The 16,798-nt window shown below is 40.5% G+C and overlaps 1 protein-coding gene across 6 annotated transcripts in view; it reads left to right on the top strand.

Annotated features, from left to right (window-relative positions):
• The window catches only part of DZANK1 (double zinc ribbon and ankyrin repeat domains 1), a 92,567-nt gene that overhangs the window by 32,194 nt on the left and 43,575 nt on the right, over positions 1–16,798 (top strand). For all 6 annotated transcript variants that reach the window (XM_087445661.1, XM_087445662.1, XM_087445663.1 and 3 more), the window contains 3 exons: positions 1,246–1,363; positions 8,265–8,378; positions 15,215–15,307. In XM_087445661.1, coding sequence (XP_087301787.1) covers positions 1,246–1,363; positions 8,265–8,378; positions 15,215–15,307 — 325 coding nt within the window. The remainder of the gene's footprint in view (positions 1–1,245; positions 1,364–8,264; positions 8,379–15,214; positions 15,308–16,798) is intronic.

The following is a 16,798-nucleotide window of genomic DNA, read 5'->3' as shown; positions in this document are numbered from 1 at the left end:
GATATTCAGGTTACTCCGTGGACTGTTGAGCAACACTTCATGTTCTTTGGGGATAGGAAAGAGGAGTCTTGTTGCCCTGGTGGGCCAAGCAAGGCAGGCGACATGCTGAAATCTTGGTAACATGGTACAGTGAGGAGTGACTAAATGGAATAAAGAGTGTGGGAAGTGGACTCAACTACAAAGGCTGGCGATTGTTGAGACGCCATGGTAGAAACTCTTTAATCCAGTGGACAGTATCCAAACATCATAGATGCTGAGGAGCAGTTCAGATAGGTAGATCATAGGATCAGGGACCCAACCTGCTTGGAAAGGCATGACAGTCGCAATGTTTTTCACAGGGAAGCCCAGTTCCAAGAATCCTTTCACTTTGGCTGATATCCCGAACCCAGGTAGGTGGGTGAGGGCTAAATGATGGGATCTAGCTGCTCAAGAAATGGGGCCAGATGTTGCTGGGGCAGGGCCTTGGGACTCTAACCAGGTGAGTGAAGACAAAGGCAGGGCTTGACTGATAGTGACCTTCCAGAGTGCCAGGGAAGAAGACTTGTCACTCAGACTGGGATCAGTGATCAGGTAGGAAGTCAGAAGTATGCCCTGTTGACATTACTGCAATTCCCAGGGCTCAGCCTCATGCATGCCAAATCCAGTGTGATGGGACAAGCCAGAGCCCCACTAAGAAGTGGGATCAAGGCTGCTGATAAATGTCTGCCGCAGTCAGGAAGTGAGATGGACCTGGCCTACAGGTAAAGGGCACCAGTGGTTCCAGCGCTATGGCCACTTTGTAATAAAATGACTAGAGAAGCAGCTCCTATGTTGAACTTGTTCCATAGCCTTTGAGAGTCATCTGCTTTTTTTTTGTTTTGTATTTTATTTTATTTTATTTTTTTGTGAGGAAGATCAGCCCTGAGCTAACATCTGATGCCAATCCTCCTCTTCCTTCCTTTCTTTCTTTTTTTTTGTTTTGCTGAGGAAGATTGTTCCTGAGCTAACATCCGTGCCCATCTTCCTCCACTCTACATGGGATGCCGCCACAGCATGGCTCGACAAGCAGTGCGCTGGTGCGCACCCGGGTTCCGAACTGGCAAACCCCGGGCTGCCGCAGCGGAGCACGCGCACCTAACTGCTTGTGCCACTGGGCCGGCCCCTTTATTTTATTTTTAAAAGTGTTTGGACACTTTTAGATTTTCACCTGACTTCTTAATGTGAACCTATCAGAACATGGCCAATCGGGAACCTCTTTTGTTGTAGGTGTGCCCACTGTCTTGCCCCTCGCCCATCTGATCCCTTTGCTCGCTTCTGTCAAGAATGTGGCTCTCCTGTCCCACCCATATTTGGCTGTCGTCTTCCACCCCCAGAAGGAGCTCAGGTGAGCAGCAGAATCCTTAAAAGCTTCTTTCATTGGTTTATCTGATCTTTATTTGCGGCAGTACCACAGTATCTGGCATAGCTGAACCACAAGCATAAATACTTGTTGGAAAACTCGCTGGCAGACTAGTCCCTTACTATCCAGACTCCTACTTTGGAATGGAAATACTTGTTTGCAATGCCATTTATTTTATGTGGCCTTGCAGAAGCACAGGGTCAGAAAGTGTCTGAAATTTTGTTTTTTCAATGATGCATGCATGGATAAATACATATTTCCTACTCATATGATATTTCTGTTCATAACCTGGGTACAATAAGGGAATATATTCTAGAAATAAATGGAGGGAAGTACTAATTATAAGTCTGTTTATCCGTAAGATACATCATTCTGTCCAAAAAAGCTATTTGTCTAAGTTATAGATTGATCAGTATATCTAAATTAAAAAGCTTTGGCTGATTAGGTGTAGATTATAATTGATTTTACCCTACTACTAAATTTTGTAGTTTGTTAGAAAACATACTCGGCTTAGTAAAAATCAAAACTTTCATCAAAATGTGTTGATCTTTTATACACTTGACACTTTGTTTTTGTTTCTTTTTAGACTAGAGTTTACAGAATGAAATAAAAGAATCTGTGATGTTGAATGAAAAATGATCATTTAAAAAAGATAGCCAGTAAGAAAAATCAGTAATTCAGTGTGTTCAAAGTCCAGAGTTTTAGAATTGAGTTATGCCTTCAAGCAAGGGGTCAGATACTAAATGGATATCTTTAAAAAAATTTCCTACAATTTATTGCTCAAGATTGTTGTAGAAGTTTACTTCTATGATATATTTTGAACTCCTTAAAGAAGAAACACAGCAAATAAAATATGAACATGTCCCATTGGTTTGAATTTTCCCTGCTTATATTTGTTGGAGCAGTGTCAACGTTATTTTTTCAGAAAACAGATTTTCAGAACTTTGTTTTTTCAGGGAGAAAAGGTTATCAGAGATTAGAAATATTTAAAATGATGAACTTTGAAACATCTATACTGCCCCCAAAATTATATTTATTAATATGCTATAAGGTATAAACACCTTTACAATTTAAACTATTTATTGATTATTTATTGTGTCTGCTCTCAGCTGGGTTTCTGGGATTCAAAGAGGTGGATCCTACTCCTAGACCCGAGACAGTCAGAGTCTCATTAGAGAACTGCAGAGGTGTGCCTCGGCTCCAAATCCATCCTTCATTGCCCTGCCTTGTGGTACTGGAGCTGGATTCTTTAAACAGTTCCCCTTTGCCAGCTGGCTTCTTGTTAATTTTTGTCACTAGAGGGACATTGCTGCTGGAGAGATGCTGTAGGAGAAGGAATTTGGCTTCTTTTTCTGATTCTGGTATGCTTTCCTGTCTTTTTGCTCTGATGGTGCTCAGCTAACTTGCAGGAACCTAGTTGTGCTGAACCCCAGTGAATTTCAGTGGCATTCTATGAACAGCTTCTCAGTGAGTTCCACTGGCACCCCAGCCAGCTTCCAGATAGTCTCTCAGGCATCCCAGTGGGCAGTTTCCCAGCAAGTTTCAGCAGCATCCCTATACATGGCTTCCCAGCATATTCTGCCAGCTCCCCAGAAGGAGATTTCCTAACCAGTTTCACTGGACCTTAGTGGGCAGCTTTTTGCTTGCCAGCTCTGGTCTGTGTCACCCCAGTGAACCTCTTTGCCAGCCAATCAATTGCCACACCCAATTCAATGAAGTCTGATTTCTGCCTTGGGGGAGTAAATGCCTGTTCTAAATTCTATACTTTTTGGGTTCTCTGCCTCAGCCATAGAGGTGGTGGATCCTCCCTGTATTGGATATTCTTGTATTTAGAGTTTGCTTTACCCGTTAGTAGTTAATCCTCTGTTACAAGTTGATTATTTATATTAAACTTTCTCTGTTCACATTACTGTGTCATTTCTGTCTCCTGGCTGGACTCTGACTGATACAGAATTGGTACCAGGAGTGGCCCCAGGAAATAGACCTGCAAAGATGAGATTTTGGAAGTGATTTGACCCTTCTCTTTGCTCATGAACAGTACTGAGCTCCTTGCCAATGGGAAACAGTGTGCTAGTCATCCATAGCATGAAGTGGCATCACAGTTAATCAAGCTATCACATGTGGCTGATAGTGATGAAGTGCCAGCTGAAGCAAGTGTCTTGAGTGGCCAGATGGCTGCTGCACTTGACTATTATGGCAGTGATGATGAGTGGATGGATTCTCCTGAGTACATGGGAGCATTTACAGAAAGAAAACGACTAGCTCAGGACCTTTAAGTCACAGTCTGAGAACCAGAGAACTCCCATGACAGCCCTAAAAGAATCTATGTCTTGTAGCTCCAGGGTTATATTGCTGAAATCAAACACAAAATTTAATTGTATATGTTGATGAGTTACAACATTGCCTTAATTCACTTTATCACCAAGTTTCTTACGTGAAACTTAGGGCATTAATTGGGAAAGAGAGGATCCTGAAACTTGGAATGGAGGTGTTGGGTTAGACCTGACAATCTTGAACCCCTAAGTCTCTCTGGGCCTCCTTGCTGGAGGATGTAGCTTGCCCTCCTGTCTGAGGATACTAGCCTTCCTTTGCTTGAAATCTCTGTGGTAACCTCACCTGAGGCAGTGTCCTTGAAAGAGGATGCTTATTCTCAAGACTCACTGCAACCACCCTGTAGCATTACTATGGTCCAATCCCAGCCTCTGTAGAGGGCCAGATGCACACTGTGATCCAGGAGAAAATAGCTTACACGCGAAAAGAAGAACACAATTTTGCTAATATATATTGGCAGAATCTTGGGGAACAGGTGTGGGAGTGGATTTTAGGTGAGAGCAGAATATAACACTAAATTGGGCCAAATTCACTGAGATGCATGCATCTTCTGTAGATTCTGGATTTAATGTATTAGCTAATACAGCTGGAGGTGGCTCTAACTGCTTTTTTGGTTGGCTGACTAAAACTTGGACTCAATATTGGCCTACATTTAGTGAGATTGAGTTACCAGAACTTCCCTGGCATCATGTGGATTAAGATAGGAATGTTGGAGTAGGTGTAACATGTGTGTCCTGTACCTCCCCAGCTCTCACCTATGTTTCACAAGAAGGCCCAGAAGACATTTCCTTCACTGAGTCATTGAGGAATACGTTAGTGACAGGAGCACCTGCATCCTTGCAAAGTTCTGTGGCTGCTCTCCTTTGTGGACCAGACATGATTGGGGGGGATGCTGCCATGGAGATGGGCTCCCTGATTTCAGTGGGGCTAATAGGATTCCAGAGTAGCAGAGGTCAGGTGGCAGCACTTAACAGCCAAGACAAGATGGGCACATCTGCTGCAAAGGGGCAGCAGTGACATATCAGTAATCAGAATCTGGTCATGGTGTTCTGATGGGGTTATGTCCTGATAATCCCATTTGTAAGTTGAAAATATAAGTTGAAAATGCATTTAGTACACCTAACCTACTGAACATCATAGCTTAGCCTAGCCAACCTTAAACGTGCTCAGAATACTTACATTAGCCTACAGTTGGGCAAAATCATCTAACACAAAGCATATTTTATAATAAAGTGTTGAATATCTTATGTAGTTTATTGAATACTCTACTAAAAGTGAAAAGCAGAATGTTGTATGGTACAGAATGGTTGTTAAGCGTGTCGGTTGTTTATCCTTGTGATCACATGGCTGACTGGGAGCTGCAGCTCACTGCCACTGCCCAGCATCACTAGAGAGAATTGTACTGCATATTCCTAGCCTGGGAAAAGATCAAAATTCAAAATTTGAAGTACAGTTTCTATGCGTATTGCTTTCGCGCCATTGTAAAGTCGAAAAATTTTAAGTAAGACCATCATAACTTGGGGACCATCTGTATATCTTTTTCTATACTTTTACTTTCAACCTACTTATATCTTAGAATCTAGGGTGTGTCTCTAATAGACATCATATAGTTGGGTCTTCCTTTTTACCCAGGGTGACAGTATCTGCCTTTTGAATGTAGTGTTAAGTCTATTCACATTTAATGTCGTTATTGATATGGTTGGATTTACATATGCCATTTTATTTTTGACTTTCTATTTGTCTTATGTCATCTTTGTTCCTCTGTTCTTCCTTTGCTGCCTTCTTTTTTGTAAAATAAGTAATTTTTAGTGTGCCATTTTAACTCTTATGTTGACTTTTTTTTTTTACAATTTTTACAATTTTTTTACAATTTTTTAAAGTTTTATAATGGTGCTCTAGGGAGTACAATACGCACCTTAATTTATCACAGTTTATTTCAGAATAATTTAACTTAAATCCAGTAAAATACAGAAATTTTGCTCTAATATATCTCCTTTTCCTCCATATTTATCTTTTATATATTGTCATACATATTACATCTATATATGTTATAAACTGAAAATACAGTGTTAAACAATCTTATGTCATTCCAAGATGAGAAAAAAATGTTTATGGAGTCATTTGTATTAACCCACATATTTATTATATCTCTTCTCTCATTTTTTTCATTTCTTTCCTATGAACTCACGTTATCATCTAGTATCACTTATTTTCAGCCTGAAAGACTTCCTTTACTAAAGGCATGTCCGCTAGCAGTTTCTCTCTGTTTGTCTGAGAGTGTTCATTTTACCTTCACTTTTGTGAGGAAGATCAGCCCTGAGCTAACATCCATGCTAATCCTCTTCTTTTTTTTTTCTGAGGAAGACCGGCTCTGAGCTAACATCTATTGCCAATCCTCCTCCTTTTTTTTTTCCCCCCAAAGCCCCAGTAGATAGTTGTATGTCATAGTTGCACATCCTTCTAGTTGCTGTATGTGGGACGTGGCCTCAGTATGGCCGGAGAAGCGGTGTGTCAGTGCGCGCCTGGGATCCGAACCCGGGTCACCAGTAGCGGAGCACGCGCACCCAACTGCTAAGCCATGGGGCCGGCCCTTACCTTCACTTTTGAAGGATAGTTTTACTGGATATAGAATTCTTGTTTGACAGTTGTTTTTAATTTCAGGCCTTTGAATGTGGCATTCTATTGCCTTCTGGCCGCCATGGTTTTTGATGTATGTTATAAGTAGTTTTTTTCTCTTGCTACTTTCAAGATTTTCTTTGTCTCTGACATTTAACAGTGTGCCTATAATTTGTCTAAGTGTGGATCTCTTTGTGTTTATCTTTCTTTGGATTTATTGAGTTTATTGAATTTGTAGATTAATACTTTTCTTCAAATGTGGGAAGTTTTTGGCCATTATTTATTCAAATTCTTTTTCTGCCTCTTTCTCTCTCTCTTCCCCTTCCGGGACTCCCATTACACATATGTTGATATTTTTGCTGTTGCTCCACAGGTCTTTGATGGTCTGTTTATTTTCTTCAATCTTTTTTCTCTGTTCTTCAGATTGGAAAATTTCTATTGAACTATATTCAAGTTCACTGATTCTTCCTTCTGTCATCTCCAATGTGTTATTGAGTCCCTCTAGCAGTTTTTTTTTACATTTCAATTATTTTACTTTTCAATTCCAGGTTTTGATTTGGTTCATGTTTTATAATTTTTGTATCTTTATTGAGATTCCCTATTTTTCAGGTCATTGGTCATCATACTTAAAAAATTTTTTTAAACATAGTTTCCTTTAGTTTTTTGAACATTTTTAGAATAGCAGTATTGAAATCTTTGTCTACTAAATCCAACTTCTGGAGATACTCCAAGATGATTTCTATTGACTATGTTTTTCCCTTAGTATGGATCACACTTTCTTATTTTTTCATGTCTCATAATTTTTCCTTTAATTCTGAACATTTTAGATAATATATTGTAACAACTCTGGATTCTGATTTTTCTACTAGAGTTGTTGTTTTGTTTTTTGTTTACTTGGATTAAATCTTTCATGTCTATCTCCCCTGCAATGTGTGGCCACTGATGTCAGTTTTTTTTTCTTGTTTTATTTTTAAGCATGAGATCACCCTTGGGTCTGCATAGCTTAGTGTTCAACTGAAGATTGGCCAGAAGTTGTGCTCAAACACCTTGATCCAGTAAGGCTTCCACTCTCTGCTGATAGATCTATGTGTGGGCTTGGCAGAACATTTAAACTTCAGGCTGTTTTCAAGTCTGTCCCAGCTTTTGCTCTATGCTGAGCTCTCTTTCATTTCCATGTGCGGTGTTCATCAGCCAGTGATGTGTGGGTAGCTTGGGCCCACTCTGGTTTATGCTGCACATGCATATAGCCTCCAGTCAGCTAAGATTATATGGAGACCTTTTCAAGCCCCCTAGAGTTGACTTGCCTTCTGGAAGTCCCTGTTAAATCCCTGGCTAGTTTGCTCGTCCATTGATTGCCCCAAACCAAGAACATGATCTCAGGCTAGTGGAGCCACTGGCACTCCCTGTTTGCTTGCCACTGAGATCATCACATCTGAAGCAGTGCTTCAGATCAAGTGAGCCCTGCCCATCAGCAGCCACAAAGCTGCTGGTTTTCATAGCCTGCCTTGCCCTGGTGGAGTTACCATGCTGATAGAACTAGAGAATGATGGGAGCAGCACAATATAAGAACTACACAGACTTGTAGTGTTCCTATCTGAAGTTCAGTACTTTTCAGTAACTTTATAGCTTCTTGTCTGCCTTTGGTGACTTTCAGAGTCTGAAATGATTGTTTTTGACAGTTTTATTCACTACATAATTGCTTTTTGGAGAGATTTGTTGACTACCTCACTCCATCATGCTATAAGATATTTTTTCTTTTCTTTTACACACCTGTATTTTCTACAATAACATATTTTTACTCTTAATAGGAAAAAATAAGAGTAAAGGTAATTACTTTAAAAAGTTATTTATAAAAGCAAATTAAACTTTACATTCTAAAATCTACTTATACTTTCAGTTTTTGCATTCCAAGACAAACTTGACCTCTTTCTTTGTGCAGATGGGCTTATGTGCAGAATGTGGAAGCATGGTGCCCATGAACACTCCCATCTGTGTGGTGTGTGAGGCCCCTCTTACTCTACAGCTGCAGCCACAGGCCAGCCTCCGCTTGAAGGTAATGAAATGTGATTCTGTGAAAACCAGAATAAAATATATAGAAAGTAATGTTTGAACAATTAGATGTTTTTCTTCAGCTGATGGAATTGGCTAACAATTGGCAAACTCTAATATCTGTGAACAGAATCCACTTTAACTTTTGCAAAGATATGCTGCCCAAGAGTTGTAACTTGCCAGTAGGGTCTATAATGTTAAGAGGGATACATAGAAATGTGTTCCCTGAACATGGATTTGGAGGACAAATTGCACTACAGCTAACTTAGACAATTTTTTACTTTATATATTTAAACTTGAATGTTGCAATTAATATTGACTTTTAATCTTGTCCTTAAAGTGGCTTCATGCTTTCATTTGCTTTATTTGATTTTGAATCCTTATTATGTAGAAAAGAATGATTAGAACTAGTCACATGGATGAAAAAGTTAAGTGTCATTGCATATATTCGAAAAAATTTTCTGGGGTCCGGCCCGGTGGCGCAAGCGCTTAAGTGCGCACACTCCGCTGCAGTGGCCTGGAGTTCGCTGGTTTGGATCCTGGGCGTGCAATGATGCACTGCTTGGCAAGCCATGCTGTGGCGGCGTCCCATATAAAGTGGAGGAAAATGGTCATGGATGTTAGCCCAGGGCCAGTCTTGCTCAGCAGAAAAAAAAAGAGGAGGATTGGCAGATGTTAGCACAGGGCTGATGTTCCTCAAAAAAAAAAAAAAAATTTTCGGGGCCGGCCCCGTGGCTTAGCAGTTAAGTGCGCACGCTCCGCTACTGGTGGCCCGGGTTCGGATCCTGGGCACGCATCGACGCACTGCTTGTCCGGCCATGCTGAGGCAGTGTCCCACATACAGCAACTAGAAGGATGTGCAACTATGATATACAACTATCTACTGGGGCTTTGGGGAGAAAAAGGGAAAAAAAAGAGGAGGATTGGCAATAGATGTTAGCTGAGGGCTGGTCTTCCTCAGCAAAAAGAGAAGGATTGGCATGGATGTTAGCTCAGGGCTGATCTTCCTCACCAAAAAAAAAAATTTTTCTAGACAAATGATATCATACCGTGAAAGGGGTTTTTTTGGTAGAATCATTGAACATACAGTTGTATCTTTTCTCCATGTTTCAATTTACAGTCCCATTCACCTCCTCTTTAATCTCAAGTAAAGGTCACTAGCTCATAAAATAGATTTAATAAAGAGAATTTGGGGGACTAAAAAAAGCAAGAATTTTTAGCAAAAAGGGAAATGTGTGGACTTAAGGTACAAGTAGAACTGTAACACTCCTAAAATGACTTTGTAGATTCTATGTGGGCAAAATGTATTGAAGTTTAATGACAGAAAAGATAAGTCAGTCCACTTTTTCTTCCATCTCCAAGCTCCCCTTCATTGTGAAATGTTCTAAAGTGTCCTAGGAAGTGAGTAAGCCTACAGAAATGAGATTTTGAAGACCTGGCTGGGCCAAAGTCAAGTAGATGAAAATTTACTAATCTTTTGTTATATGACTATTTTCAATCTTAAGAAACTTTAAAAGTTACTGCAGGAAGCCACCATATAGCCTTGGAAACCTGTCTCCAGATTTCTTATACATGAGAGAGAGAAATCAACTTCTTTCTTGTTTACATCACTGTTATTTTGGCTGTTCTGTCAATCACAGCAGAACCTATTCTTACAAATACATTACCCAGGATGTTTGAAGACAATGTCATTTAAAACTCTGAACTTTTCAAAACAGAAGGAATAGGGGTAAGTGTTAGCTGTGAGCCGAGTTCAATATATATCATGCCACCTTCAGTATTTGAAATGCAGAGTTCTTCCCATTTTGTGGAAAGGCAAGGAGGTGCAAAGGTATAATAAGTAAGTAATTTTTTTCTTCAATTTGTGGATCCTATATTGAGGATAAACACAGGACTTCTATAGTGATAAGTAGGATTAAATCTAGGAGTGATCCTTTTTTAAAGTATAATTTTTATGAGAGAGAGAGATGATCACTTGCAACTTATTTCCACTCTATTGATGGGCCAGAGTCAGAACATATACGTTCTAATGAGGAAACCAACTAAGAACTCAAAGATGAAATTTAGAAAATCGAGCCTGTTTGACTTCTGATGTTGAGTTTTCAAAGGGATTTATGAACTTTGAAATTACTGAGTAAACAAGATTCATGTTAGCTAAATATTCCTGGAATTGGTACTGCTTCTGTAGAGGGATCTCTGAAACATTAATTTTCTCAAGATCATAGGAAATAATGATTTAGGGTATTGCCTTTATAATTTTCTCCACAAGTGAGAATCTCATGATCATTTTTATTGGCACCGTGTTTTTCCCTGGTGTTTTGTTTGTTTTAGTATTGGATTGTTATGATTTACTATCACTCTATCTTCCACAAGTGTATATCTTATACTATTAATAATTAAGCATTTAATTGTGTGTCTTTTACCAAAACAGTAGACTCACTCTTGACTCTCTCCTTTTTTTGGTTGGAAACTTAACCACATACACTGTATATTCTGTACCCTAAGAGTATACTGGAAGAAGTCTAAACTCCCAGCAATACCAGGATGGCACAGGGAGTGGTGTGAGCCTGAGGAACAGTCACTGGACACCCGCTTTAGGGGCCCTTGAACAGGGAGGATTGGGGGAAGGGATCTGAGGAAGGAGTGATGTCTTCACACAGGCCTCCAGTGGTCACAGGCATTTGGGCCTTGCCCCAGGCAGCTGGCATCCCTCACCAGGGTGTGGCCATGAACATTCCTTCAACTTCACCCAATTTCTCTGGGTTCCTTTCACCTCCAGTGTGAGCTCTCAGGTGCTGAGGGGCTTTTTCAAAGACACCTTTTGGTGTGACTTTTCCCAGCATACTGTTTCCTGGACCACGCTCTAAGGCTCTGCACACTGCATTCCCTGGGCTTAGACCCACTACGCCAGTGCTTGGATCCAGTGACCTGGCGCTGCTTGCTGTGGTGAACATGGTGGTTGTGGTGGGACACGGGCACAGAGGAGGAATTTATTAACTCTTATCAAGGACCAGAGCCAGGGATAGCTTCGAAGAGGGGATGTCATCTGAGCGAGTATTGTGAGTCGCACAAGCATTTGCCGGATGGGAAAGGGGGAGACAGAGAAGTGGCTCATGGCTGTGTGTTTCAGTATGAGGTGGGGAGAGGGGCATTCCAGGAAGACACACAGAGACTGGAAATTGCAAGGTGTGCTTCAAAACTTTGCAAGAAGTTTGGTTTTGCTGAGCTACGGAAGTGCTGGGGGAGCTGTGGGTTGTGGGAGATGGCACCTTCTCTGCCATACTTAGCAGCTCAGATTTTTCCTGGTGGGCCCTGAGGTGTGGAAAGCAGGGACAGGTTTTAATCAGGTTTGATTTTTAGAGAGACTTTTATCACCGTAACGTGATCCTGGAGGGAAATGGCTGGTTTTTATGGCTGGGCAATCAAGCAGTATTGCTTTTTCTACTCACAGAAGGACATCTGTTTGGAAACCCTGGGCCAAGAATCTTCATCCCAGTGGCTTTCCCAGGTGTTATAAGGGTGATAGACTTTTAGATACATTTTCGCCCAATGAGCCACCTCTGAGGTCAGTGGGAATACCTTTGTAAACTGCTCACGGGAGCCAGCAGCCTTCCCTTCCCCAAGGCACCAGAAAGGCCTGTTGACGACTCCCCTTCCCGTTTCTATGTTGGTCTCCATCTCACTCCACATGGTGCAAAAGTACCATCCTGCTATGGTGAAGACAGACCCAAACGCTGTGGCAGGCTTATCTTCTGTTGATTTAAAGGCCTTGTCAACGCTGAGGAATTCTTCTCCAGTAGGTATTTTTTTTATTGCCAGCATTAGAAGATAGAACAGCAGAAGTTTCTCCCTTTATCCTCTGGTAAAGGCGCCCATATTTCAGAATAAGAGAGGATTTTACACTTTTTTAAGTTCTTTAATTTTTTGTAATGAATGAAATAGTCCAAAGATATACAAAGAAGTGCCTAATTTCCCCACCTCACCTCTATTTCTATCCTGCTTAGATAACCAATGATAGTAGCTTAGTAAGTGTCCTTTGTATTTTTCTAGAGGCACAGAAACATGTGCGTATGTATTCACACATTTAGGTTTTGTTTTGTTTCTTAAACAAATGCATCCCATTGATTATTTTCTAAAGCTGAAAACTAATGTTAGCATCTCCGCTTTGACCAGAACACATGAACTCTCGTTTAGCAAGAGATCTTCAGTTTTGGGATTTAACTAGCAATATACAGAATACCTCCAGGACTCCCGTCACATTTGGGATTCCTAGAATCTGGGAGGCTTAGGGCTGAGATCCTCTTGAAGTCATTGCTCTGGAAAAGATCGGATGACTCACACAACTGGGGCACAGTTAGCTCCTGTGAGACCCCTGTCTCGCGCACAATGATTTGGAGCTAAAGCCAGTGTACCCACAGCTCAACATCAGGCAGAACTTCAGCTTGGCATCTCACAAAATCAACTTTGACATTAAGTCTGCAATGACCTACTAGTTTGTTTCCAACATTCTTTCTCATTTCATTTTTTCAATTAAAGCTTATCATTTGGGAGATTAGAAATTTGCTCTCATCTTCCAACTACTTTGTAAGGAAAATTTTACCCAAGTAACTAATTTGAGTCCACTAAATTGCTTGGAACCATCCAACTAGGTATGTTGCAAATACTGCTGATGAGAGGGCAAATGAGGGTATTGACTTTTTTTAAATAAAGTACTTGTCATAGATGTTTAGCATCCTCATTAAGGCAGTCTGATGGTGGCCTCAGTCCCAAATTATCCCTATGAACATATATGAATCTATGAGTGTAGTGGTTATGATATAAAATTATTTCTATCTGTGAGTCATGGTCACTGTTCTTCAAGGAAGTGAGCCATGGGATGCTGTCAAAAAGCCACTACAAAAACCTCTAGATCCAACCAAGGTTGGACCTGATGCGGTAGGGTAGACCACCACTTTGACTGTCTTGGTATATCTTAGAAGAGAAGACAGGGAAAGATATTTATAGGGTTTTAGTGCTGCAGTTGGGTGATTTTAAAGAGAATTTGACAAGAGTGAACCCTAAGGTAAACTATGGGTTTTGAGTGATAATGATGTGTCAGTGTCGGTTCATTGGCTGTAACAAATGTACCACTTTGGTGTGGGACATCAATACTGGGGGAGGTTGTGTGTGTCGGGGGATAAGGGAGTATATGGGAACTCCTTGTAATTTCTGCTCAGTTTTGATGTGAACCTAAAACTGCTCTGAAAAATAGTTTATTAATTAAACAATTTTAAAATGAGAGTTTTGCAAGGCAGAGTTGGGATTGGGCAGAATTTGTTTGGATTGGGCAAAGTTATGACATGCTAGGTTAAAAAAATTATTTAAATAAAAATTTTATACATTTAAGGTGATGATGTTTCGATATACAAATACATAGTAAAATGATTACTACAGTTGAGCTAAGTAACGTATCCCCCTTTGTATCCTGGGAATTTGCTAAGTGTAGATTTCAGATGCTCTCAGCACACACACACACACAGACGTGTGCGAGCACAAAGGGTAAGTATGTGAGGACCTACAAGTTTTGGATTGTGGGTCCTGCAAGTTGAGGGGCTTCAGGTAAGCTATTTCAGTAAGCAGTTTTACTTGGTTTACAGTCTTCTCTTTCTAGAGCAAGTATTTCCTGCAGCAAACAGCTAGATTATTTTTGTTTGATCTCAGTATTTTTTAACACAGGGACAAGAAATTTGTTTCACTTCTCAATGGGTTTCACCAGATCTTTTCTGAGGCAACATCTTCATGAAGATCACAGCCCTAAATCTCGCAGAAACACTCTGGCGATTGCAGATTATGCTATGGAGACTTGAAGCAACTTTGAAGAAAGTTAGAACCAGGGAGTGTCAGGACCCACTGAAAGCAAGTCTGTGATTCAATGCCGTTTTGAGTAGCAGTCAGTCAGCCTCTACACTTTAGGAATTCTCTGGGTTGGGACCTGTGGTTTACTGAGTTGGCTCAGGTTCCTAGGAAGACCTTGGAGTCTTCTCCTAGAGTGGGGTTAACTAGCCTTGGAAAGGCCAGGGACTTCATATCCTACCTAGTGGCATTGGAACTGAAATCCCAGGAGGTGGGCTTTCTTTTTCCTGATCATCCTCTTTACCTCTTCCAGCTTCAGAATACACTTTTTCTGTTTCAGGACACCCGGGGAACACAGGTACTGGAGTAGAAAGGGACATTTCAGTATCACTGGTCATTGACAGTTGAAGAAGATAGTATCCCGATAGTGAAGAATACTCCGGTGACTAAACAGATGGTAGCAAACCTCTGATAGCTGAACTCTAGTTAGACTATTTTAACCCTCATTTCTTTTTCTCTTGTTGTTGTTTTTTCTAAGTGAGAAACTACGGAGCAAACTTAAATTCATATTTAACATAAAGCACCATGTGGTAAACCCCAGTCCAAGAACTAGGTTACTTGTAAACACATAGATAAGCTTTTGCTTAAAGGTCCAAGACCTTTCTGTTTATTGTTCAAGCCAGGAGATGGAGAGCTACTGATTATCATGTTTCCCACACTGAAAAAAATAATAACTCACACATAATCAGTGCAAAATACTCAATTTGCCTTCCCAAGGCCCAATGAATACTCTTTTTCAGTTTGTTAATTTTGAGTTTTGTTTCTTTTAAAACTGTTTATTTGTATGACACTGTTTATGTTGTAGTAATTCCTAAACCAATAAAATTTCAGGGTCTGGGTATTAAAATAGGGTCTACAGCTGATTGATTGACTGAGAAGACTGCCTGATGGTTTCTTTACACCGTGTTCACTCAGAGGAACATGTAATTCTTATTCTTTGTTTTCAAGGAGAAAGTAATTTGCCGCACCTGTGGCACAGGGAATCCTGCTCACCTGAAATACTGTGTCACCTGTGAGGGAGCCCTGCCTTCAACACAAGAGGTAGGTTGACTGCATATGCCAGCCCTATATTTAGTGGCTGCTAAACGTTCAATGTTAATGATTTTGAATAATTATAATCTTCAGAGGGGGAAGGAAGTAGGAGGGGGAGAGAGACCAAAAAACACCTCTCATGGTAAACTGAAGGCAACATTCCTAAATGTGGAGAGGACTTTATATGTTCACCAATACAAAATTTTTCCAAGTCTTAACTTCAAGGGGATTCAGTAAAATCGGCAATTTCTTACAATTTCACTTAGTAACTTTGCATGGAAGGCTGGCAGCAGCCAGTGGGAAGGTGGACCCATTCATATTTCATTTGTGGTCAGGTATGTCTTTATTGACTGTGCCATGCTGTTTTTTGAAATTGAGAACATGGTGGGCACCTATTTCTTGGGTTTCCTGCCAGCCTATTTTGAGTATTTAAAGTGAAGGAATAGGGGCATGTGCATCTTAAATACAGCGAATCAGTTCAGTTTAGATGATCTATTTTATATTTATAAAATGTTTCTGATGATGAGGGGTTTTAGAAATTACTTCCAGGTGACTCTTTCCCTGGCCTAACAATACCAAAAGAAGTTGGCATCTACTAGCCAACTTAGAAGAAAAAAACTTGCTTCTTTGGGGCAATTATATGTGTGTGTGTGTGTATATATATATACATACTGTTTAGGGGGTTTGTGCTCAGCTCAGAGAGATCCCTTGGGAAATTGGACAAATGTGATGATTAGTGTGGTCAACATGGTTAATATCAAATGAGTGGGAGTGTGCTGGTTCCTGGGGCTGCCAAAACAAAGTGCTGCAAACTGAGTGGCTTAAAACAACAGAAATTTATTGTCTCACAGTTCTGGAGGCCAGAAGTCCAAAATCAAGGTGCTGGCAGGGCCACACTCCCTGTGAAGCTCTAGGGAAGGAACTGTTCCATGCCTCTCTCCTAGCTTCTGGTGGCCTCAAGCTTCCCTTGGCTTATAGATGGGTCACTTCAGTCACATGGCCACATTCTCCCTGTGTGTCTGTCTCTGTGTCCAGATTTCCTTTTTTCATGGGGACGCCAGTCATATTGGGTTAAGACTTACCCTTATAATAATGACCTCATTTTAATTTGATTACCTCTGTAAAGATTCTATTTCCAAATAGAGTCACATTCTGAGGTATACTAGGGGTTGGGACTCTAAAATATCTTTTTGTTCACCCCATAACAGGGGAGTTGGACAAGATATCCTTTAAGGTTGTATCTAATTACTGACAGTCTAGGACTAGTTGATTTGAAGGAACTCTTTTTGTTCCAAGCTTTATTGAGGTGTAATTTATATGCAATAAAACTCACTTATTTTAATTTTACAGTTTAATGAATTCTGGTAATTATATAGTCATTTTCTTCCTTCCTTCCTTCCTTCCTTCCATTAGTCCTGAGCTAACATCTGTTGCCAATCTTTCTCTTTTTGCTGAGGAAGATTGGCCCTGGGCTAACATCCGTGCCCATCTTCCTCTGCT

The sequence above is a fragment of the Ceratotherium simum genome, chromosome 21 (genome assembly GCF_057802395.1).
Source record: "Ceratotherium simum simum isolate JZ-2026a chromosome 21, ASM5780239v1, whole genome shotgun sequence".
NCBI classification, from domain to species: Eukaryota; Metazoa; Chordata; class Mammalia; order Perissodactyla; family Rhinocerotidae; genus Ceratotherium; species Ceratotherium simum.
This window is presented reverse-complemented; position numbering and strand designations above follow the sequence as displayed.